This window comes from Vipera ursinii (genome assembly GCF_947247035.1).
Source record: "Vipera ursinii genome assembly, chromosome: 2".
Classification (NCBI taxonomy): Eukaryota; Metazoa; Chordata; class Lepidosauria; order Squamata; family Viperidae; genus Vipera; species Vipera ursinii.
In genome coordinates, this window is record NC_139513.1 from 73,289,366 (window position 1) to 73,314,365 (window position 25,000).

Here is a 25,000-nt window from a genome sequence, read left to right on the forward strand (position 1 = left end):
GAAACAATTCTGCACTTATGATTTCTGCACTTATCATTTCTCAAAAAATGATAAGTTATCCAGTATGAGATCCAGTCAATAGTATTATATACTAACAAAATCTCAGAACTAAATTTTGTCAGTTTTTCTCCTGACCAGAATAATCCATTATACCTTATTTGTCCCATCAGGATCTGGTCTGCTCTGTGTGTTTTCTTTCAGGGAAAGATTCTAAAAATACTCTTTACATAAAGTGAGGGGACAGGGGACTTAGCAACATGCCTTCTCTATAGTTGTTCTCATGTTGTACAATACCCAGCTCACAAGATGCAGAACACACCGAGCCTCGTCTTTTGTAAGTCCCTTAAAACCTGATGCTTTTGTTGATCATTTGAATCATTATACTGGTAGCTGTTATTTGCTCTTATGCATTGTACTTCGGACGAAAGCAGTAATTTTCTTAAACTGTCTCAATCCCTCCAGGCCCCCCACTTCTGGCAATCTAGAAAAAGATGTGTGAGGTCTATTTCATCGGCAAAAGACCAGAAAAGCACCAGGCCCAGATGGAGTGACTCTTTGCTTGAAAGCCTGTTCTGAACTACTGGCTCCCATCTTCACCCACATCTTTAATAAATCACTGAAGATGTGTTATGTCCACCTGAAAGTCATCATGGATCCACTGTTAGAACCCTTGCAGTTTGCCTAAGAAGCAAATAGGTGATGCCGATGCTGTCAATATGTTCTTATACTACATTCTGCAACATCTTGAATCTCTGGAGATCTATGTATGGGTCCTTTTTGCGGACTTCAGCTCAGCATTCAATATCATCATTCCAGAAATTTGTCACTCTAAATTGATCCAGACTACTATACTTGCTCATACTTGCAGGTGGATAATCAGTTTTTTGACAGATAGGAAGCAACAAATGAGGCTAGAGAAAATTACATCTAGTACCCAGGCAATCAGCACAGGGACCCCTCAGTGTGTGTGCTCTCTCTCGATTGCTCTTTTCTCTCTGTACCTATGACTGCATCTCAAGGGTACCTTTGGTTAAAGTTCTGAAATTTGAAGACGATACAACAGTCACTGGCCTCATTCAAGACAGTGATGTGTCTGCATATAGACAGGAGATTGAAGAACTGGCCCTATGATGCAGCCGTAACAACATGAAGCTGAATATGCTTAAAAACTCAGGCCATCACTTTACTGAAGACCTAATTCTCACAGTGCTGCCTAATGTCCATCTATATTTTCCCACATGGTATGGCTGTAGTATTATTATCCCTATTATCTTTCTTACTCCTGCCTTGTATTGGGATGATGATGATGATGATTCTGTCACTTTGCATGTACACTGAGAGCTTCTGCACCAGAAACAAATTCCTTATGTTTCTAATCACACTTGGCCAAATAAAGTATTCAATTGAATGGCTACGTATAAACCTGTATATGGCATTACTTTCCTGAAATTTGCATGACAGTAATTTATATGCCCTGCTCAAGGCAAAGCTGTACCTGTTTAATGGTGAAGTCATTGATGAGATGATGATTATGCTCATTTAGACTACAGTGCAATGTGATGCAATCACTATGCATTAGGAGGTCTTGCAATGTGGCCATCCGCTGTAATCCCAAGGAACGCTCCACTCCATCAGGCAAATAAGGATCATAAAAAATAACGTTGAAACCAAAGGGTTTTGCACGTAAGGCTACTGCTTGCCCAATTCGGCCTTAGAAAAAGAAAAGATGGGAATCTTAAGCCCAGCATTAGGCACTGGTTGCATTTACACTTATACTAAGACAGGATTTGTTTTAGATAAGATAAACATAAGCTGCCCAATGCTCAACTTGCTTTTCTCCAACTTCTTCTGCCAGTACGCTTGACATATCTTTAATATTCTAGTCATGGTAAAGGTGAGTTTTATATATTTGTTGGAATAATGGAGTGTGTGTGTGTGTGTGTGTGTGTGTGAGAGAGAGAGAGAGAGAGAGAGAGAGAGAGAGAGAGAGAATTTACCTGAATATCTGTGGTGGGGGAGGACATATATTTAGGGATCTTTAATGATGTTTGTGTTTTATCTCTTGGGATGGTGTTTGATTTTTCTGAGAGAAGACTGTTGCCTTTTTTCATTTATGCTTGTAACTTTTTGTATTTCTATGGAACAGTTACATTTTGCCTGTGTTTGAGGATTTCTGTTTATTGTGGATGTGCATTAATGAATAGGGAAACATTTGGGGTTTTAATACAGAACTGAGCTACAGTTCTATCACCAACGACCATGGTGGCGAACCTATGGCACATGTGCCGCAGGTGGCACACAGAGCCCTCTCTGTGGGCACACACTCCATCGCCCCAGTCCTAGGCCTTCAGCTGGGTTTCATAAAACCTTTTCGCTTTAGGCTTCCACCGCCATGTGCAAAAAAAAAGGTTCAATCAATTTCAACTTCTCGCAGGAAAATAAAAGATCTCGCAAAGTTGGAATTGATTGATTGAACTTTTTAGTCCCACCCGTTCTGCCATTACCATCGCAGCCACAACCACCCAATTGGCCACAACCACCCAATGGACCATGCACACCCGGCACCCGATGATACATAAGTGGGTTTTGAGTTGCAGTTTGGGCACTTGGTGTTTAAAAGGTTCGCCATCAGCCATGGTGAAAAATGCTGAGCACATCAGAGTTTCTGTTACTGAGAGAAATAAAAGTACAGTAAATAGAAATAATAATTGCAGTCCAATTTGGATGTGCAGCTATTCAGGTCTGAGAGATAGGGAAGATATTTCCACATAAGTGCTCTCAAAGTTGTCTAATGGTCCCAAATATGCAAAATAGTCACATATTTATTTAAAAACAACAGATTAAGAGATAATAGCTACTGTTGTCCTCCACTTTAATGACAAAAGAATATCTTCAATTTAGAAAAAATACATGCATTCAGCACAATGCCTACTCACTAGAGATGTGTAAAATACATTTGGAAAGAGAATATTCCATTCATTAATCAGCTGTTAAGTTGTGCACATCTCTATTATTTATTCTCTGACTCTTTCAATTCAGCGCTCTCTTTCTGAAATCCAAGAATTCCAGTACTTGGGTATACCTGACACTTTTAGGTATTAGTTAATTATACTGTTTGTCTGATTATCTAAGCATTAGCACATTAAGAATTATGTTAAATTGGCTCCATAACCTTGGAAGAGTGTGTTCAATAAAATAATTCAGGTGTGACAAATTTCTAAGACAAGGTCAGGAACAGATTGATCATGGAGCAAGTTTATCTACGTGGTCGCTAAGAATCAATTATGGCACATAGCCTATCAATCAGATTTCTAAGAAATAGTTAAGGAGGATTGGATTTATATCTTCAATCTTTCTCCCACCTGCAACAAACAGCTTTTCTAACTGTGGCTTTCAGAGTAAGCACACATCCTAACTTTGCTGCCAGATGAAATGGAATGCAATGGATTCCTTCAAATCATGAAAGTAGAAAAGTGACAGATACGTGAGAGAAATACAGAAACTGAAGTGTTTGAATGTTTTGTCACACTAGCACATCATCCAAGTCAACTGCATTCATTATCCAGAAGCACTGCTGCTTACCAAGGCCAATGATGCCCAAGGTCTCACCACGGATACGTACAGCACCACCAGCCACCTCTCTGATTTGCTCCATACTCGAGGCTCTGTTTCCTTCCCGCATGGTTTGGTGAAGCCATGTAACCCGACGATAAAGGTTCAGAATGTGACAGAGGGTAGAATCAGCTGTTTCTTCCACAGAGGATGAAGGGATATTGCATACTGCAATGCCTAAGGAAATGGGAACATATCATACATCTTACTGACGGCCTGACATAATCTCAGCATTTTGATATCAAATCTGATCCTGTACTTGAATGTTATGTAGGCCAAGATAGGAAGCTTTATTTTGCCTGCCAATTACATTCCCTCGGAAGTAATCTATTGAGAATCACACACCATTAGTGGATGAGCCTTCTTTTCCTTTATCTTTTTTTTAAAAAAAATTATATTTATTATTTAATAGAAATTTATATTTATTTTTAATAGAATAAAAAGAGAATTCAAAGACAAAAGGAAAGAAACGAAAAAGGAGGACGAAAAAACAATAAGGTTAAGAAATATGATTTCCAACTTCCTTTTCAACAAATAGTTACAAACTTGTAGTCCCTCTTCTTTTTAGATGTTACACAAGTTCCTCCAACCCCTCATTCTTCTTTTCCTTTCTGCTTCCACAGAATCTACTCTCTCCTGCTGTCTTAACAGTTACTAGGAAAAGAGCAGGAAACTTTTGTCTGATTGCAGGGCTGATTATCTGCCTAGGGCTGTTGGCTGCATTAAATCACTCAAATGACAGGTCCGTCTCATTTCGTTTATCCTGGCAGAGTCTCCCTAGCCCTGCTTCTTGAAATTATTTTAATTGACTGAATTTGAAAGGACTTTCTACACTATCTGTTGTTAAATGACTTTTCACAGTAAAGAACTGTTTCTCCTCAAGTATACCATAACTTAGGAATATTATTATTTTTTGAAAATTCTCATTTCATGAAAGTATAAACTTGAAGCTCAGACAAACATTCAAAAGAATCTCAATAATTCAGTACCAAAAAGGTGTATTGACTAGAAATCTGGACCTAAAGAAATTAGAAACTTCTTCAGATCGACCTCTCAAATACTCATTGTATGATTCAATGGACAAGGAATTTGGGTATAACGTAATGCTTGAACAATGGGAAATATGTGAAATAAAGGATTAAAATTTACATTAAATTAGAATTTAAAAGAGAAAATTTACAAGATGATATATTGTTATCAAAATGCATAAAGGTATTTCAAATGTTGGAAATGTAAAGGTAAAGAGGGGACTTTTTATCACTTATGATGGACATGTGATAAAGAAAATATTGATAAAGCCAAAAATTACTGATAAATGTAAGAATGTCACTTTTATCTAATTGATTTAATAAGAATTGTATTAGTTTAAACAGGAGACGGTAAATACGAAGGGGAAAAGAGAGAAAAAATTTAATGTAACAGCTTGAGACTTGCACTAAAGATACTTATATGTCATTGTATTATCGATTAACCCAGCCGCCACACGGCTTTTCAAATACTTAAATGTAAAATTAGAAAATCAATAAAACTTTTTTAAAAAAAGAAAATATTTGAATAGGATTCAAATGTTAATACAGAAAATTCTTAAAGTGAATATAGAAAGAAAACCAGAGACTTTTCTCTTGGGGCTAGTGGACAAAGACCTGGAAAAAAATATGGACCTTTGATGTTATATATGTTGACAGCAGCAAGATTACTCCACATTCAGAAATGGAAGACTACATCGATTCCCACAACGGAGGAATGGTTACAAAAATGGATGGAGCTAGTAGCAGAGATGGCTAAACTGACTGTAGTGATTAAAGAAAAGAATACGAATCCTTTTATTTCCTTGGGGAAACTGCTTCTAGACCTGGTGCCTGAGGTCGAAAACAAATGAAATTTTAATTTTGGGTTTTATCAATTAGATAGATTTGATGTTACTGAAATTGCTAGTTTATATTATCCTGTAAAAGTAAAAAGTTGAGATTTGAACTTGGCACTCAACTTTACTGCACCAAAGGAAGTCAGAAGTCAACGAATTTTTTTCCCTCCCTTATCTCCCTTTTCACTTCCTCATCTTTTCCGCTATTTATTTTGTATTTTCATTGTCTCATGTATTATAAAGTAATAAAAATTGACATTAAAAAATCAGCCTCTCAAATACTTAAGACAAGCAAATTGATGAAACGTTAAATTGTACTTTTCTTTCTTCAGTTATATCAAGTTGATTCAATTATCTGAATTTAGTAATCCCAGTTTATCTGAATAATGTAATCTCATTTCAATACATATTTAAAAAAATAATATAAATCAGCACAAATTATCTGAAAATAAAAAGATTTCAAAACGAAGAAAGCAACCAATCGCCTGATGAAACTGTGTACAGTATAGAGAATACATGGGCTCCATTTATATTCATGCATAAGCATATCATATTTATGGTTTTCAAGCCATGCTGTATGTCTTTAGCCAAGTAACTACTTTTCAGTTCAACTCTCTATTTCCAATAGAAGGATAATAGCTTAAAACAATTAATGTTGTTATGAAAACAATGTAAAGTTATTTTTAATAACAACAGGAATGTTTGCAAATTTATCTTAATAATAGGAAATATTCCACTTGCCTCTCAGAAATTTAATTTTTTTTTAGTAAATTCAACCCAAACCCCAAAACTGAATTCAGAGGAAGGATGTACTCCCTACCCACCCACTCTCCAATATTCCTTTTTTTTTTAAATTTTACTGGGATCATCATACCTAATTCTGCAGCTGACTTGATATCCACATTGTCATAGCCACTGCCAATTCGCACAATGACCCGGAGAGCTTTGAACTTCTCCAGGTCCTGGCGCGACAAGGTAATGGTGTGGTACATCAGAGCCCCAACAGCTTCATTTAGAACCTAGAGGAAGATAGAACAACAGAATAATGCTTACTCCTTAGCTTTAGAACTAGTAAGCTCAGAATTCTACAACCTCACTTATTATTCAGCCTTCCGCTTCTGATCGACACTTTATTTGCTGTTCAATGAACTGCAAAGTACTCCAAGAAAGGAATGGAATGTGAAAGACAGAAAGAGAATATAATTGCTTCTACAAAAGGACAACCACCATCACTCTTTTCCTTCACGTCCTTTTAATTTCACAGAAAAAGAAAGAACTGTTTCTCTCCCTTCCCACTGGCCTTTCATAGCAAGCAGAGTAGCAAAGTGCAGTATGCATTTTCTGCAAAAACTGCTAGACAAAGGACCACCCCTTCTGAGTTCTTTTAAGTTCCCACTGGTTTCCATAGAATTTGGTTCAAAATGAGAGTGGAAAGCAACTGCAAATGATGGCTAGCTCTCAAAGCAAAATTTCTGAATTCTGGAATCAACTCACCCGTTTTTCATTGGAAAGTGAAATTTCCCCCCTCTTTTTGTAAATCTTACCTTTTCATGGATTTCCTGAGTTGATTGTGCATCACAGAAAGCCACTGTGGCAACATCTTTCAGGATAGGCATTTCTACAGTGCAATCCCTGCCATCAAGGAGGGCAACCAATGGACGAGCCGGCATTGGACCATTACCAATAGGCGGCCTTATACCTATAAAAGAAAACAGAATTATTCGCCCACAAATAAAAATGAAAAGTATACTTCTACTAGCCCTGTTACAAATCAATTATGTCAATCCAATATATAAAGTGCTGGGAAAAATTCAGGAACAGTATTTATTACTGATAGAGAGCTTCTTATAAGTGCAAAAGATCTCAAATTCAAATTCTACCATTCTTCCAATAAGATTGGGAAAGATAGCTTTTTTAATATAATAATAAAACACAGTTATGTATTACATGGTCAAATACCATCAATTATTTTGCAGAACTATTTACAATACATACATACATACATACACAGACACAAACACACATATTATATATATATTCTTGTAAAATATCATTCCTCATATCTTATAACTTTATCGCATAACACCCTTTCAGAATATTCAAATTATTTGCTGGTCTAAGTTATACATTTTTGAAATTTACAAAATGAATAAAATGATATCATTTCAAATAAATTATCTGACTGAGTTATGGGCCTGAGTTATCATGGGGCTACATTTGTTAAACTGAGTTTTCAAAGAATGCATTGGGCCATAAATAAGCAACTTGTGATTTTTCAGCATTATTATTTTTCAGCATACTACTGCCTTCATAAATAAATATTTTATGCATTAAGGATTATGATTGCCTAATACAGAGAATCTTTATCTTTATATTTTAAATGGAATATTCCTATCTGGAACCCTTGAAGTTTGCTGCAGTCAGAACAGAAATTAGTGAACAAATAAGCCAATAGCCTGATCATATGGGAGCACCCAGCAATGCTTTAAAAATTAAATTTCAGAAAAAAATAATATGGAAGGTACTTACCCATATCTATGTGCATATATGGACTACATTAATAATTCTAACATATTTTTAACAATTGTGGGGAATGGGATAGTTGTGACCATGCATACAAATATCTTTTATCAACCTTTCAGTATTTTATGTGCTTTCAAATCTGAATAGTAAAAGACACCTAAGAACCACATAAGAAATGGTTATTACATCCCAAAAAGAATTCAATTTATTCTCCCCTAGCTAAGGAAATAATGATGAAAAACACAATAGAAATGCACAAATGTTTCAAGCTAATATACTAGTCTTCCCAAAAATAATATAGCTCAAAGATGGAAATTGAGTCCATAGTTCACATAAAGTTCCAACATATTGGTTTTAACATGATGTGTGAGCGTAAAGTAAATTATGATGATGACTTATAAGTTATAAGCCTAGCCAATTGTAGTACCAGCACTGATCATGTTACCAGGTTTGCTAGTAAAATGTCAACAAGAAAGCAAACAAGCTCAAAGGGCACCAAGGATCCCGTAGTTCAGCCTTGAGCTGCAAATATTCTCTTCTATTGCTAGCCAATTGTATTTATGCAGTGAACCATGATTTAGGAAAACTTAGATAAGTGTGACACATTTACCCAAATATATATCATAACAAGTTTATATACAATCAATACAACTTGATCCCCCAAATAAAGTACAGAAAACCCTTATAATCCCTAGCAATAATGAAATAATTCTCAGAGAAAGAGTGCACAAGTTCTGGTTGGCCTTGTTAGCCAAACAGAAATCTATTGGGAAAGGAAGACATTTTGGCATGTTGCACTTCGGTTCCAAGCAAGCACCCTAAGAAGGCGGCATTCATTGGGCATAAAAGTCTAAAGTTAGAATCAGAAGAGCTTGCTTTTCCCAATGCAGGGACCTGAATCACCTTGTATTCACTAATGGCTTTCTCTCAACATCGTAAGGGGCAAGTGTAATTATCATCTGTGTGAAGTAAACAACACCAAAGTGAGCAAAACTTAACATCATATATCTCTACGTACGTATCATTGCATAGCAACATTTAGGCTTCAGTTCAAAGCAAGATTAACATGCTTCCTTTAATTCATTTACTTTTCATTTATTTCTTCAGGGGCAGTTTTATTAGTTTTTATCATATTACCCAGGGTTTTATTTTTTAAAACAGCTTCATCTGTCCAGATGATTTGTCTGTCCAGAAAATTTCAGCTAGGTGCCTTAAAGTATAACATATAAATATGCTATATGTAATATAATATACAATATATAAATAGAAGTAATGTTCCACAGAAATTTTAAAAAAATAAAACAATTGGTCTTCAATTGCTACTACTTAATACAAAGGGGTGAAAGATAAAAGGTATATAGACAATTCAAATGTGCTTTAGCAGGAAACTAGTTTAGATTAAAAGGCTAAAGGCTAAACCTTTTTCGACACATTGCCACAATTTGCAAGAAACCAGAGGGTACACACTAATAGAGAAAACAGACGTTTGTGCTTTTCAACGGCAAATCATAATTATCTATGGCAGGGGTCTTCAAACTTGGCCCTTTTATGACTTGTGGACTTCAACTCCCAGAATTCCTCAGCCAGCAAAGCTGGCTGAGGAATTCTGGGAGTTGAAGTCCACAAGTCATAAAAGGGCCAAGTTTGAAGACCCCCTGATCTATGGTATCGTTTGAAAGAGACACTTCACATACTCGGTCACCTTAAAAACCACTATGAGACGTTTCCCCCCTCCTCCCTTCTGTCAAGTGTCAATCATAAAGGCTATCCGGATTCACGGGGTACCCCAAGAGCTGAGAGTAGCAGCCTCCACCAAGGGAAGAGGATGCAGAGCGCGGTTTTTAAGTAACGGGCCGGGACTGGCGGGCGTCATCTGGGCATCTCCCTGGTACGGACCGGGCCATAACTCGAGGACCCTACATTTTCCAAGAAAGGCTTGGCCCACGACGCCTTACGAGCAGGCAGGCAGGCAGGCGGGCGCGACTGTTTCCTCCGAGAGCGACCTTCTGTCACCCGACCACGTGGGCGAGAAACTCGGGACACGAGGTCCGAATCCTCCCGCGGCTTCCGACAGGCGGGTTTAATTGAGGGAGTCTGGCCGCCCTTGACCGTCATCCCTCCTCCTCCTTCCGACGCTCAGCAAGTTTTTACCTTCGCAAATGCGGTCCAGCCTCTGGCGCTTCACTTTGTGCCTGTCCATGGGACACCCCGAAATGGGCCCGGGCGACTCGGAGCACGGAGAGGAGAGGGAGGCGGGAGAAAGCGAGCGAGCTACGGAAGCTGAAGCCCGGCTGGCCGAGCGGAACACGCCAACTCGTCCCCGCCGAAAACTGGCTGGGCAGCGGCGGCCTGGGCCTCCCTAAGTCTGAGGTTGGGAGGGGCGGAAAGCCCGGCCGGCTCGTCCGATGCGCCACAGGATCCCGCTGTCGCTGCTGCTGCTGCTGCTGTCGCCGCCTCCGGCTGCCTCTTCCCCCCCCCACCCACCCCCGAAAGCGCCGGCCTCCAAAACGGAAACGGAAAGGGCTGGGGCCTAGGAAAACAAGATTCCCGGCACAGGCCCGACGGGAGCGTATCGGCTTCTTGCAACCATAGAGTCGCTTCTGAGAGTTCCCACGCTTCCGGTCCGCTCTCGAGTCGTAATAAATGCGGATTCCGTGGGAAACGAGCGGCAACCTCTGGTGAGGTCAGCAATCGCTCCGTCTCCTGCTTTCCTTTTCCTTGTTTTAATTTTACCGCAGCAAAGAATCCGGTATTTTATTTTATTTTATTTTTTTTTATTGAAAAGTTTTAAGATACAATTTTCCTTTAAAAATCCCCCCTTCCCCCTCCCTCCTCCCCCCCTACCTCCCCCCCTCCCCCCTCCCCCCCCCACTTCCCAGAGCTAAATACAAGGTATATATATAAAAAGCAATCATAAACAATCATATACTAACAACTATAAACTCTAAAATCCATCACTCTCTAGCTTATATAGGATAAAACAAGCCTTAGTAATATTGAATATGTATAAAAAGAAACTAAAATAAGAAAAGGAAAAAAAACGAAAGAAGACTTATTCAAATGCTACATAAAACTTCTTAACCCTATACTTGTTCTGGATAAACTCAATCCATTTTCTCCATTCCATAATATAGCGTTCTTGCGAATGATCTTTCAAATAGGCCGAAATCTTCGCCATCTCTGCCAGGTCGGAAACCTTTAAGGTCCACTCTTCTATAGTCGGCAGTTCCTCTTTCTTCCAATATTGGCCTATCAAAGGTCTTGCTGCCGTAATTAAGTTCAACATCAATTTGGTGTCCACAACTGTAGCGTCTGCAATTATTCCCAACAAAAAAAGTTGCGGACAAAACTTTATCCTCTGTTTAAAAATCTTCTGCATGTTCCACCAAACTTTTATCCAAAAAGCCTTAACCTTCTTACATGTCCACCATATGTGAAAATATGTTGCATCTTCATCACCGCACCTCCAACATTTAGGCTGATAATTCGGATACATACTTGCAAGCTTTTTAGGATCTAAATGCCATCTATAAAACATTTTATAAAAGTTCTCTCTTAGATTTTCAGCTTGAGTAAATTTTACGTTCCTCACCCAAATCTTTTCCCACGTGTCCATTGTGATAACTTCCTGGATATTTTGGGCCCATTTTATCATACAATCCTTAACAAGCTCTGTTTCTGAGTCAATCTCTATCAATGCAAGATATATCCGTTTGATATGTGCTGGTCCCTGATTTCTAATTTGCTTTATCAAATTTTCATCAGTCATTGTAAATCCATTTTTCTGGTCTTCTTTCCACCTGGCCCGTAACTGAATATATTGAAACCAATTTTGAACAACCTTCTCTTCTCGCAAGAGGCTATATGATTTCAAACACCAAACATTTCTTTCCAAGCTGAGAATCTCCTTGTACGTAGTCACATCATGTTTGAAGCCAGCATGTATATTTTCTATTGCGTGTTTTGGAATTGCCCACAATGGTATCTTGCAACCCAACTTATGTCTGTACTTCTTCCAAACTCTCAGCAATGCCTGTCTTAAAATATGCATCCTAAACACATTGTCTACCTTCTTATCATACAACAAATATGCATGCCAGCCAAACAACAAATCATGGCCCTCAAGATTTAATAACCTCCCTTGCGTCAAATTAATCCAATCACTTATTCCTACTAATGCAGCAGCTTCATAATATAATTTAAAATTAGGCAATTTAAGGCCACCTCTCTCACGAGTATCCTGCATAATCTTAAGTTTAACTCGTGGCTTTTTCCCTGCCCACACAAATTTATTGATACCTCGCTGCCATTCCTCCAAATTAGAATCTTTCTTAAGAATCGGTATCATTTGAAATAAAAATAAAAATTTAGGCAGGACATTCATTTTTACTGCTGCAATCCGTCCCAACAAAGACAATTGCAACTTTTCCCAACTCTCCAATTCTTTTTGAATTTTCCCCCATAGTTTTTCATAATTATTTTTATATAGCTTTGTATTAGAGGGCGACAAAATCACCCCCAAATATTTAACCCTTTTAACAATCTCAAATCCAGTTAATCCTTCTAAGAGAGCCTTTTGCGAAACTGTCATATTTCTGGCCAAAATTTTGGTTTTCTGTGTATTAACTTTAAATCCAGAAACCTTCCCATATTGTGTTATTATCTCCATCAGGTCCACAACAGAGTTCTCTGGCTGGGTCACTGTAACAACCAGATCGTCTGCGAATGCTCTCAATCTGTAGTCCTGATCTCCAATTTGTATCCCCTTAATTTTTTCCGAATTCCGAATTTTAACCAATAATATCTCTAATGTTAACACAAATAACAAGGGCGATAACGGACACCCTTGCCTTGTGCCCTTCTCAATATTACATGCTTCTGTCAAGCTATTATTAACTATAATTCGGGCAGTTTGTTTTTGATATAATGCCCTAATCGGTTGTAAAAAAATTTCCCCAAAATCCATTTTGTCTAAAACTTTCAACAAAAATTTCCAATTCAATTGATCAAAAGCTTTTTCAGCATCTAAAAAAATTAGCACCGCAGCGATCTGGTTGTTCCTTTCCAAAAACTCTAACACATCAACTATATGCCTCACATTATTTTTCATTTGCCTACCACTAATAAACCCCGTTTGGTCCCCATGAATCACCTGTTGCAGAACCCTCATCAGTCTATTAGCCAAAACCTTAGCAAATATCTTGTAATCTGTATTTAAAAGCGATATCGGTCTATAGTTTTTAACTTGAGTAGCATCTTGGTCTTCCTTCGGAATCAAAGAAATAAAAGCTGTTCTCCAAGACGGTGGCACCTTTCCCCCCTCTGGATTGTCTGGAACAGTTCCTTTAACGGTTTTATCATCTCTAATTGTAAATTTTTGTAATAGGCCGCAGTCAAGCCATCCGTACCTGGTGCTTTGTCCACCTTCAATTCCTTAATTGCTGTAAAAATTTCTTCTTCTGTAATCAGTTGATTAATCCCCTCTTTTTGTACTTGCGTAAGAACCGGGATGCTAGCATTCTCCAAATATATATCAATATCTTTTTCATTAATTTCCTCTTTAGCATATAATTTCGAATAGAAATCCACAAAAGCATCCTTAATAAAATTCTGTTGAAACACAACCCTTCCTTTATACTCAATCTTATCTATATTAGAAGCCCTTTCTTTTTCCTCAATCTATAAGCTAACCATCTGCCTGGTTTATTAGCGTTGCAAAAAGTATTATGCCTAGCAAACCGCAGATTGGTTGCCACTTGATCAGCCATTAATTTATCAAATTGTCCTCTTAGCAGTCTAATAGCCTCCTTGGTCTTCACATCCTCTGAGTTCAAAATCAAAGCCTTTTCTTTTTCCTTTATTTCATTCTCCAGTTCTTTCCTTCTAGTTTCCACTGCACGTCTATGTTTATTATTCATATATATCAACACCCCTCTCATATAGGCCTTGCTAGCATCCCAAACCATATCCATAGAGGTACCCTTATTCATGTTAATCTCAAAAAAAATCCTTCATCCGCTGTTTGCATTCTTCCACATTTCTCTGATTTCTAAACAAATTCTCATTTACGCGCCACGAGCGCCTGTCTCTTATCTCCTTATCAATCTCTAACCAAACTGGACTGTGATCAGAGATAGTTCTTGCACAAATCTTCACCTTTTTGGTCCTCAAAAAAAATCATTAGTCAGCAAAATAAAATCAATCCTCGAAAAAGATTGATGTCTATCAGAATAAAAAGTATAATCCTTCTCCTGCAAATGTCTCTCACGCCAAATATCTCGCAATTCCAGGTCATCCTTCATTTCAAAAAAAGATTTAGGCAATCTAGCATGACTTGGAATGCGCTTGAAAACTCCAGCCTTGTCCAACTGTACATCCAAAACACCATTCCAGTCCCCCATAAAAATAAAAGATTTATAATCCAACTGGGTAAGCTTTGTGTGAAGTAACCTAAAAAAGTCATCTTGTTGTTGATAAGGTGCATATAATCCCACTAAAAGCGTCTTTTTACCTTCTAACAGCAGCTCAATCATAACATATCTTCCATGCTTGTCTGCTTCAATTAAGTCTGCTGTTAAGGCACTTTTAACATAAACAACCACACCATTTTTCTTGTTCTCTGCAGAAGCAACAAATTGCGTACCCAACCTCGAGTTCGATAAATACTTTTGATCCAAAACTCTAATATGCGTTTCTTGCAAACATAGAACATCTGTCTTAAATTGTTTTAAATATTGAAAAACTTTCTTCCTCTTCTGTGGTGAATTTAGTCCATTAACGTTCCAGGTTAAGAATTTAGTTGCCATGCATATCCTCCCAAAGCTCTTGGAGCACAGCTTTGATAGGACTATCTTCTTTAGGCCGTGCTCCTCCCACTGCTTGGCTATGAGTACGTTGTGAAGATTCTGAAGACTTTTGCTGGTCTTGTTCTTTTATTTTCTTTGCTCGTTTTAAAGCAGCACGCGTTACCCTTTGCTCTCTAGGATCATCCAAAGAAGTTATAGCTTGATCTCCTCCAGCACCATTATCCTCTGTTTCATCCTCTTGATGTTCTCCTTCTCCAGATCCCTTTGCAGCTTCCAGAAGTGTTAATGGGGTTGCTTTTAAAACGTTATTGTAGAAATCACGCGCTTGCTTCACAGTAATCAGCCGATACCTTTTACCTTCATGCATCACCATCAGCCCGTCTGGAATCTCCCATCTGAACCTTATATCTCGTTGCTTGAGCTCTTGCACAAGAAATGTAAAGTCCTTCCTTCTCCTTAAAATCTTTGGAGGGATTTCTTTTAAAACCAAGACTTCTTGATCAGCAATCACAACTTTAGCATCATAGGCAGCTTGTATAACTTCATCTCTAATTTCTCTTTTTGCAAAGTAAACCACCACATCTCTAGGCAACTTTCTCTGTCTGGCAATCCATGAATTCACACGGAACACTTTATCCATAGCTGCTCTTATTTCAGATGCTGGCTGGTTCAATACCACTTCGAGAGCCTCAGAAACCAGCTGCTTTAAATCTTCCTTAATATTCTCTTTTAAACTTCTGATTCTAACAGCAAACTGCATCTGGTAATATTGAGCAAGGCTTAACTCCCTTTCCATTTTGTCTCTTAAATTTTCATTCTCCCGTACTTTTACTTCTAATATTGCATTCTTTTGGGTCAAATCATCCACTTTTTCATCTAAATCTTCCACACATTCCGCCACTTTATGCACTGAAGACAAAATGTCTACCTTCATCACGCTGAACTTCTGTTCCATCCTCTCTTCCATTCTCTCCTCCAGTTTCTCCAATTTCTCCTCCATCTGTGCAAATTTATCACCAATTGATTAATTGATTCCAAAAGTACCTGGGCATGTTTATCCAGTGCATCTCGTAAGTCCTTCGGTGTCAGTACATCAGGAGGGTGCAACGCCTGTAATGATGATTGTTGCACTGGAGAAGATCCACCACTCCGAAGAGTTTTAGGGGGAGGTTTAGCCGCCATCTTTTACTTTTACTTTTCAATTGTGACGCACTTTCACTTAAAGTTTAAAAAGTCCTTCAAGCTCGAGAGTATAATAAAATAATCCTCTTCACCTTTTCCTCTTGTACCGCTCTGCCTGCTCCTTTAATCCATAGTCCTTTCTTCAGGCAGGGGTGGTCGCAGACGCCTGGCTCTGCTCCAAGAAATCCGGAGCAGAGACGCTGGCCAGCTGGGAGCAACCCAGGCTTCGGGGGAGTTCAATCCTTCAGCCGCCCAAGCTCCAAGCTCAGGCGGCCCCGGAGAACTCGACCCCTACCTGGGTCCTCACCCCCTCTTCTCCCGAGGAGGGGGCTTCAAATTCGCCCGAACAGCTGATCGGCGCCGTTTCGGGCGAAAAAACACACAGCTGAGCCGCGGGCAGCCCGGGAAGGCTGTCTCCGGCGCCGCGCAGCCACCGGAAGTCAGAATCCGGTATTTTATTTTTGTGGCGGAGAAGCTACATAATAAGGTTGGAAAATATTAATAGGGCTCGAGGGCTTACACAGCCGTGCCAAATAGAATCCTGTTACGTTAGAGCAGGGGTAGGCAACCTCGGCTCTTTTATGACTCATGGACTTCAACTCCCAGAATTCCTGAGCCAGCCAAGCTGGCTCAGGAATCCTGGGAGTTGAAGTCCATGAGTCATAAAAGAGCCGAGGTTGCCTACCCCTGCGTTAGAGGAAGATTTGAACTTATTGGATTGACGCACAATAATCTTGTAAAATTATTACATATTCTTCATAGAGAAAAACAAATGCTGTTTAATTTTGCTGGTTTTTCCTGTATCTTCCTATATTGGGCTGCAGATTAAGAGTTCTAAGCTGACAAGTAATGTAGATGAAGATTCATCCCGTTAAAAACACTCGACAAAGGATTGTAACATGATTTCAAATTACGATATCACTGTATTTTTAATTTTAACAAATCAATCGTTATTCTTATATGTAGGACTTTATTAAGTATATATATATTCTTTTTTAAAAATAAAGGTCTCTTAGCGTTGTGATCTGGGACAGACCAAAAGGCTTGCCAAGAGAAGCAAATTTGTTGCCAATAAGGGTTTTTTCCCCGTTTCCTAATGTTTGACAGGCTTTATGATCCCATCTTAGAGACATACAACTCCCTTTAGCAATTTCTTTTTATTTTCTCTTTTAATACAAAAGAAACAAGCAGACAAAACCCCGTTATCCTACTGGCATTTTCCCTTCTACCCCTAACCCTGCTCCCCCACCCTCATCCAGGAGTGCAGCCTCCCTTTGCTGCTGACTCCAAAGTCAGTTTTTCAAGGAGACATCCAAATGCTAGTTCTCTTCAATCAAAGTTAAATCCAGATCACTAAAGTCTGGTTGGAAAAGTGTCCTTTTGCTTGCTAAATTCCAATTTATTTGTCTTGCTGCTTGTACTGCTGCTTCTTCTTCATCATCCTCTTCACTTTCACTGAGCACCTGGATACAATTATTAATGGGACTGCAAGGAGCTGAGGGTGACTGTGGGCTACAAGTCAAGAGCCATGATGGATAGCCACCTTCCTCAGATTTGTCTAACTGACAGACTTCCCCTGCAAATGGTTTCTGTCAAAAAAATAAAGAAATGTACATTTCAACAGATTTATCTTGTGTTCTAATGTCAACATAGGCATACACATGGTTAGTGAATTAGAACACTAGTATGACTTAATATAGTTATTGCTCAGTTCCAGAAATTAAATATCATAATTGCATTATTATATAAAAAGCTGCTATTATAACTAAATACCAGAGACATTTTAAGTGTTCAGCTTGCTGGGTTACAGACATAAATTTTCAAAAACTGCTTTTATTAACAAACCAAATCTGCCAAGTCTGTGAAAATAGTGCTCCTATACTTTCTAAAACATTCTAGATGCACATAACCAATTGTTCTCATATTTACTACTACTTGGCTATCTTTATTATTTTATAGTAACTTTATGGTCTCTCCAACCTCTGGCTATATTGCATTCCAGATAATCCTGGTTAACAACCACTTGTTCAGGGACTGTTCAAAGTTATGATGGGACTGAATGAGTGGTACTTACAATCAGTCCTTGAAGTTCCATTTGTCCCAGTACCCATGCAGTCACATGATCACCACGCATGACCTTCCTTGTCGCCTTCCCACAACCAAATTCAGTGGGGAAGCCGGCAGGAAGGCCTTCTGCTACTTTCTCCCAATTCTGCAGCACCTGCTTGTGCCTGGCCACACTTGTGCTAAGCTGCAGCAACTGCCTGTGTTCTATCCAGAGCAGTTACCCTATGTTTGGCTGTGCTGCATCAACCATCCATCCGCCGTGTGCAAGCCGCCTAGAATTCGCGACTTTTTGCCAGCTTCCCCACTGATTTTGCTAGTTGGAAGCTGGCAGAAAGTAGTGAGGTCCTCACTTAACAGCAATAGGGGACTACCTGGATCACCATTGCTAAGCAACAGGGTCCTGTGGCATTCCACTTCACAACCACATACCACTGCCTGACAAATTCCAGTCCAATTGCTATTGTTTAAAAGAGGACCACCTGTGGACTAATCCAGAAAAAAAATATCAGCATTTTTCAGTTAAGGATCATTGGGTAATTTTTTGCTTGCAAATATACATTTTAAAAAATGGGGGGGGGGGAGGACCTATAATGGAATGCTTTATTCTTCTAAGTATGAAGAGAACTGTGAGCTGTCTTCAGCTACTTTGATTCTAGTTCTCCCTACTCATGGTTTCAAATAACCACTGACTTTTCTAACAATAAATTAATATCCTGTTAATATAGGTTATTATAAATCCCAGCATTCATCAAGACCAAATTATTTCACTGACGACATTACCTAGTTTGAATAATGAAATGTCCACATGAAAACAACCAAGCTCAGAGAGCACTAAGGACCCCTCAGAATTGTTTCAATATAACTGCCAATCCAAGTATCCTCTTTGGAAGGATCTGTGTTATATAGGATCTGATCTGCCGTTTCTAATAAATATACCTGGAGCAAACTCCTCAATTTACAACCACAATAGGGACTAAAAAAATTAGCTAAGTGGTGCAATCATTAAGTGAGGCATCCTGTGACTGAACATGATTTTACCTCTTTTGCCCTGACGTCACATGATTGCAACTTGTGACCTTCTCTGCCAGCTTCCCTACTGATTGGTCGGGAAGGTCACAAATGGCAAATGACTGCAAGATGTTGCAACAAGTTGTAAATGTGTGAGGGTTGCCAAATGGTCAAATCATGACCACTTGACTACGGGGATGCTGCCGTAGTCATAATTGCAAGGACCAGTCATAAGTCACTTTTTTCAGCACTGTCATAACTTCAAATGGTAAGTTGAATTTTGTTGGTGTCATACACAGGTAGTCCTCAACTTAAAACTGGTTGCTTAGTGGCTCTTTGAAATTACAATGGACCCGCCCCCTCCCAAAAGTTACTTATGGTCCAGATTTGAAGACAGCCCAGCTCCTTCCCATGGTCACATTTTGGGCTTGGCAACTGGCCCACATGTATGGCAGTCCGCAGTATCCCAGGGTTATGTGACTGCAATTTATATGTTTTATGCTGGAAACCAGCATTTATTTCTGCTTTCCAGCAAACAACACCCATTGCAGAGAATGAGTCTATTTAACAACCGTGGATTCACTTAACATCCATGGCGATTCACTTAACAACCATTGCAAAAAATATTATAAAATTGGGTTGGTCATGTGATGATCCGACTTCATGACTGGCACAAATTTGCAACTGCATTTGCAGGCTCAATTACAGTTATAAATCGAGGACTCCCTGCAGATAATCCCCAGTGTTTTCCCCAGTATATTGTACTCATTTTAACAGTTTGCTTAGCATCATATAATTGTTGAATGTAATGTGTTTTGCTACATAGAAAAATCCAATTTTATTTCAGTGCTTTTTCAATTTTTCACTTCCCTTTTATTTCAATTTTTCACTGATTTCACAGGGAGGTTTCGATCAACATGGCTCTGACGCCAAGTAGATGATGCTTCCTTTCTTACCTGATTCATCTTGTAGAAATCAAGTGAGGGCCTATGCCACCTCACATCTTCCTCATGGCGCCGCTTGAGACCACATTTCCTGGTGTCCAAGTCACAAGGCTGTGAGCGGCTACGAGGGAGGCTATGCTGGTGCCGAAGTAGCTCTGGTGTGGAAGTTGTGGAGCTCTGCGGGGATGGCAAGAATCGGACAGGTGACAGAGAGAAACGGCGTTGCAGAGGGTAGGGCTGCAAAGTCTCTCCAGTCTCCCATGGTATGCTTGCTGGCGATTCTCGAGACAGAGCCAGACTGAAAAATGGTGGGCTCCTGCCACCAACAGCACCATCTTGAACACACTGATAAGAGGCACTGGGGACTGGATTGAAGCAAAGTCTGTTGGCTTCCTGAACCAGGTTCTGGGATTGTACTGCTAAAGTGTCCACTCCACTGGTCTCCCGACGTTTGATATGTGTCCACACTTTGGAGCCGAGGGGTCTCCAAACAGCTTGCCAGCGGGAAAGGTCTTCGGGCACTGAGAGCGAACGACAGTGTCTTTTGGTAGGGGGCACAGAAACTTTTTCTGAAACCAAAGAGTTGGTGGCCAATGCTTGGGATGCAAGATTGTTCAGAGGACTGTTCTCTGGGCTGCAAGTTGGCAAGGGAAGGCTTAGACTGGACTGTTGGTAAGAAACTGTGTTGTCTTGGAGATGGATCTTTGGACAGGGAGCTAGGTCCCTCCATGAAGTCCCCTCTGTAAAGAATAACACAAGAGAGGAAATTTAAGTTGAGAGACGCAGTTTAAGTTTAAGTTTTATTAAACTTAATAAAACTTAATCCAGATCAACTTAGTTAAACATTCTAATCTATGACGTGATTTAACAAAAAGATCGTGGATTCCTCAGACGAAGTTGGAACACCTTTCAGCCTACTCCTTTCAACATTTTAAACATTTTAACAGCAACTGTAGAATAAAGATCTGCCTACTATATTAACTCATGAATGATCTAAATTTAATAACTCTTCTCCACCTCCATTAAAATGTTTAACTTCATTCTCCAGCCAAATATTCACAATTTGTTCTTTCTAGTCTTTTATGATAATGGCAGATAAAATAAGAGGTCTCTGAATTAAAGATGTGATTATTTCTTACTATGCTGGAAAGGAGATATTTATGAATAATGCTTCTTGGAGAAAATCGCATGTTCACAGAGAAGCAGCAGCATACAGAGAGGTTTAAATCATTTATAGCTAGACAACACCTTCTCTATGGCCTGCAATTAGCTCATTAGAGATTAAAATTTAGAAAAAGCTTCCTCAGGTTGATGGAAGACTTCAGAGAATGTAAAAGCAGAGGGGACCTATGGAAAGCTACAAAGAATCAACAGTGGATGGATCCAATGGAGGAGCTGGCACCTGGGTCTGGCAAAAGCTGGGAAGTATGGAAAACGCTGAATAGACAGTGCACAGATGTAAAAAGATCCAGAGATATTCTGAACAAATGGTGCTAACTGGTGGCTTCTGCCCTTTGCAATTCTGGTGACATGCAGACAACACAAAACCTTTCTTTTGTGCCCTGATCAGTGTACACTTGAGGACCTCATGGAAGCCCCACAGAACACAATGTTGCTAATTTCTGGGCAGGATCTGTTTAATTTGTAGGTATTTTAATCTTTTATATTTAAAATTTTAAGTTTTATGTCATATAGTTTAAATTTAATGTCACATAGTATGCCTTATGTTAATTGTGATGCTTCTGACACAAATAAACATTGTTGAATTCCATTTATAGTTGGGCGTAGTTAAAAAAAAATAGACACTGTCACTTTCTTTCTACTGGAGAAACTAAAAAAATGAGAATAACTAATTGAACAATTGAGAATACAATTTTGGTTTATTTAAAAACTTCCTGTTTTCAAATGTTTAGCATCCCTGAGGATATGGGGCTGTTTTCCATTGTTCTCTTCCATCTTTATGAAGAAATACAATTTCTCCATATTACTGGACATTGTACACCATTATAATGCAGCTACTTCCTTCCTAAGCATATCTTTAGAAAAGACAGGCAAAATACATACTATTTTAATTCTGTTAAGAGTCCTTTGCCCAACACCCTATGTATGTAACTGCAAAAACAGAATGAGTCGTGAAAATCATCAAATGAGTGAAGTACCAAGTTAAAAATACATGTAGCTATGAAGTAAATACACAGAAGAAACCTTTAGAGTTGCCTGTTTTTCTTATGTATGACATTGGCTTTCTCAAAATAGCAAAAAAATTAAATCATTAAGATTATTTGAGCCAAAAATCTCCACCCACAAGTAAAAATATTTGTTTGGACATCCAATTAAGGGAACTAAGCTATAGTGTAAGTAAAAGACACCAAATAGCGGACACCAGATAAGATTGCAAAACATAAAATTACGTAAGATTTTAGACAAGACAGAAGGGAGAAGAGTCATTCTCTGTAAGCCCAACAAAATGATAGCCATATTAAATAACCAATTTCAGCTTTAACATCATAGTTAATATAGACTAAACATAAGCAACAGATATTATAGAACTCTTAAGACAAATATATTTTCCTGAGATAAGCCTTTACTATGTATTCCTTTAGTTTTTCTTAATTTGAAAAATAACCTTTTGTAGAAACAAGAACCTTGAATTAGATTCAAATTCTGACAGACCAGTAATAATCTATACAATAAGTGAACAGGTTTAAAGCCAAATTTTATGTTTTTACAAACTATGCAGAAACTTGCTAATGAGAAAATTAAAAATTATGGAATATATTATTATATAGTTTACCTTAAACAATACTTTCAGCTAATGCATTAAAACATTTATATAGAAACTATTCCAATTCCAAATGTTTACAATATAATGGAGTTTTAAGGCAAATTGCTGTACAATATATGATAATCATATAATATAGTCACAAGATGATCAGAACAATTACAAGAATAATTCATTTTGGGAGAGCACATTTTTCATTCTCTCTTGCATAAAATGTGCCTAAAACAAATTGGGCACGAGTTAGCGACTGAACAACAACAAAAAAAGAAATTGTACAGCAAATAAAAGTCCTTCTTTTAAAAATCAAAGCTATTTTATTCAAGAGTCAATTTCAGAGACAAAGGTTGCTTTATTTTAAGGGCCATTTAGGAATCCTGTAACATAGTATATAGCATGATAAATGATAATATTAGTTATAAATAATATTATGTTCCAATATTCTATTTGTAATAAGAGTCAACACTGTTGGTAGCATATTAATTTTAAATTTTAGAATATATGCTTTAAATTATTCACCTTGTATTTCTTACATTGCATGCTAAGTTTTATTTATGCATGCTTGTTATACTATTGACTATCAAAGTCCCTTTATTATTCATCACAATAGATTTTTACTTTTTTGCTAGAGCGTTTTTATAAAGTTAACTATTATGTAATATTATACATCCTAAAATTCTTATGTGAGCTATTTATTCAAGACCATACATTTACCATAGGAAACAGCTTAATGGATACTGCAATATGAAAGTATTGAGAACCTCTAGTACAAACATACAGAAATAAGAAACCTACCTTTTAAAAGTTATTTTTTTAAAACTTTCCCCTCCTCTACAGCTTGCCTGAAAATAGTAGTTTCTATTATTGAACATTCTTCCAGCTTTTATCACAGTGATCACTGATTAAAAATGATCAGTGTATTTTGACCAAATGTTCATTTAAGAAGGGTAACGGTATATAGCCTACACAAGGAGACCAGAAAGTAAGTTTATCTTGTTAACTATGTGCTTCGTGTAGAAAACATAATAAGAAAAAGAGGACAAGAGATAATGTAGGCACAAAGGGTGTAAGTCCAGCCAGATGTTCTTACCAGGCGCTATCTGGAAGGGGCTGCCACAGCTGGCCACATCAGCATGATCGGGCAAAGGCTAGGAAGGAAAAAATGAGTCGTCATATCACAGCAAGGACCAACACTTTATAGTTTAGTTCTGCAATTCCCACCATTAAGCTTCGTATAACATCTCAATTTCATTTATGAGATTCTAACAGTATTCAAGTATGATGCCGACTCCACAATTCCTACAGCATTCCTATCCCTCTAAGTAGACAACATTTAAGTTTTACCTCAAGGGAATCTTTCTAACATTTCATTTAAACTGAATGCTGAGACAATTGGGACAAAATAATAAGAAACTGATTTATTCAAGCTTGATCACCAGCCTTTTTCATACCATACTGTCTTCTACTCAATCATAAACTATTAACTATGATGTTTGACAGATTTTTAAAATTTCCCATTTATCTTTGCCCATATTAGATGAAAAATTTGAAGATACTTCCCTACCCCACACCACAGAAAATGTGAAAATGCCTGTGAAAAAAATAAACACATTTTATCCCTGAAATTAATTTACTTGTTTAGTTGGGTTCCATTTTTCTTTTTTGTAATTTTTCAATTGTTCAAAAGCTCCCTGAATCAATGACAATATATTAATTTGTCTGCATGAAAGCTCTATAATTGAGAAAATGAGCAGGTATAATTTTCTGAAATATGACTCACCAGAGATTATCTACATTCTAATCTCTTCCAAAATCATTTAACAATAACAAAATATGCCCGAGTGAATTTCATGTCCCACAGAAAAGTAGTGGAAAGGCCCATTTATGGCACCTTTATCTGTCCCCATCCTGCAATGTTTTGCTTTCAAACGCTGAGAGACTAGCATGTGGCCATGTTACAGGGATATATTGTCTATTCCAAATCACCAGTTTTCTGTTGCATAGCTTCATCTGCTTAAAGAACATTACAAGGACAAAGTTGATTGTACCTTTCCTGCAAAAGCTTCATTAGGCCACATCCCATTCTTGGAAGTCTACACCTCAGTGTTCAAACTTCTGGATGGAAAAGATGTGTTCTGTTCCTGGCTGCGCCTGCAGGGACTTTGTGCTGCTATAATGTATTAATTTCCAGGCACGTTCACCATGGACTCCAAAC

The 25,000-nt window shown here is 38.2% G+C and overlaps 2 protein-coding genes across 4 annotated transcripts in view; both read right to left on the minus strand.

The window, feature by feature from the left end:
* LOC310634825 (C-terminal-binding protein 2-like) overlaps positions 1-10,458 on the minus strand; it is a 16,444-nt gene extending 5,986 nt beyond the window's left edge. Inside the window, 6 exon segments of the mRNA XM_083353361.1 lie at positions 534-603; positions 1,496-1,710; positions 3,583-3,789; positions 6,351-6,495; positions 7,021-7,175; positions 10,151-10,458. Coding sequence (XP_083209487.1) covers positions 534-603; positions 1,496-1,710; positions 3,583-3,789; positions 6,351-6,495; positions 7,021-7,175; positions 10,151-10,199 — 841 coding nt within the window. The 5' untranslated portion in view covers positions 10,200-10,458.
* A 6,672-nt stretch (positions 10,459-17,130) lies between these two features.
* FAM53C (family with sequence similarity 53 member C) overlaps positions 17,131-25,000 on the minus strand; it is an 18,960-nt gene continuing 11,090 nt past the window's right edge. For all 3 annotated transcript variants that reach the window (XM_083352252.1, XM_083352253.1, XM_083352251.1), the window contains 4 exons: positions 24,834-25,000; positions 23,876-23,933; positions 20,019-20,746; positions 17,131-17,576 (listed from right to left, as the gene is read on the minus strand). The exon at positions 24,834-25,000 ends at the window's right edge or, in 2 of these variants, runs on beyond it. In XM_083352252.1, coding sequence (XP_083208378.1) covers positions 17,307-17,576; positions 20,019-20,746; positions 23,876-23,933; positions 24,834-24,863 — 1,086 coding nt within the window. In that variant the 5' untranslated portion in view covers positions 24,864-25,000 and the 3' untranslated portion in view covers positions 17,131-17,306. The remainder of the gene's footprint in view (positions 17,577-20,018; positions 20,747-23,875; positions 23,934-24,833) is intronic.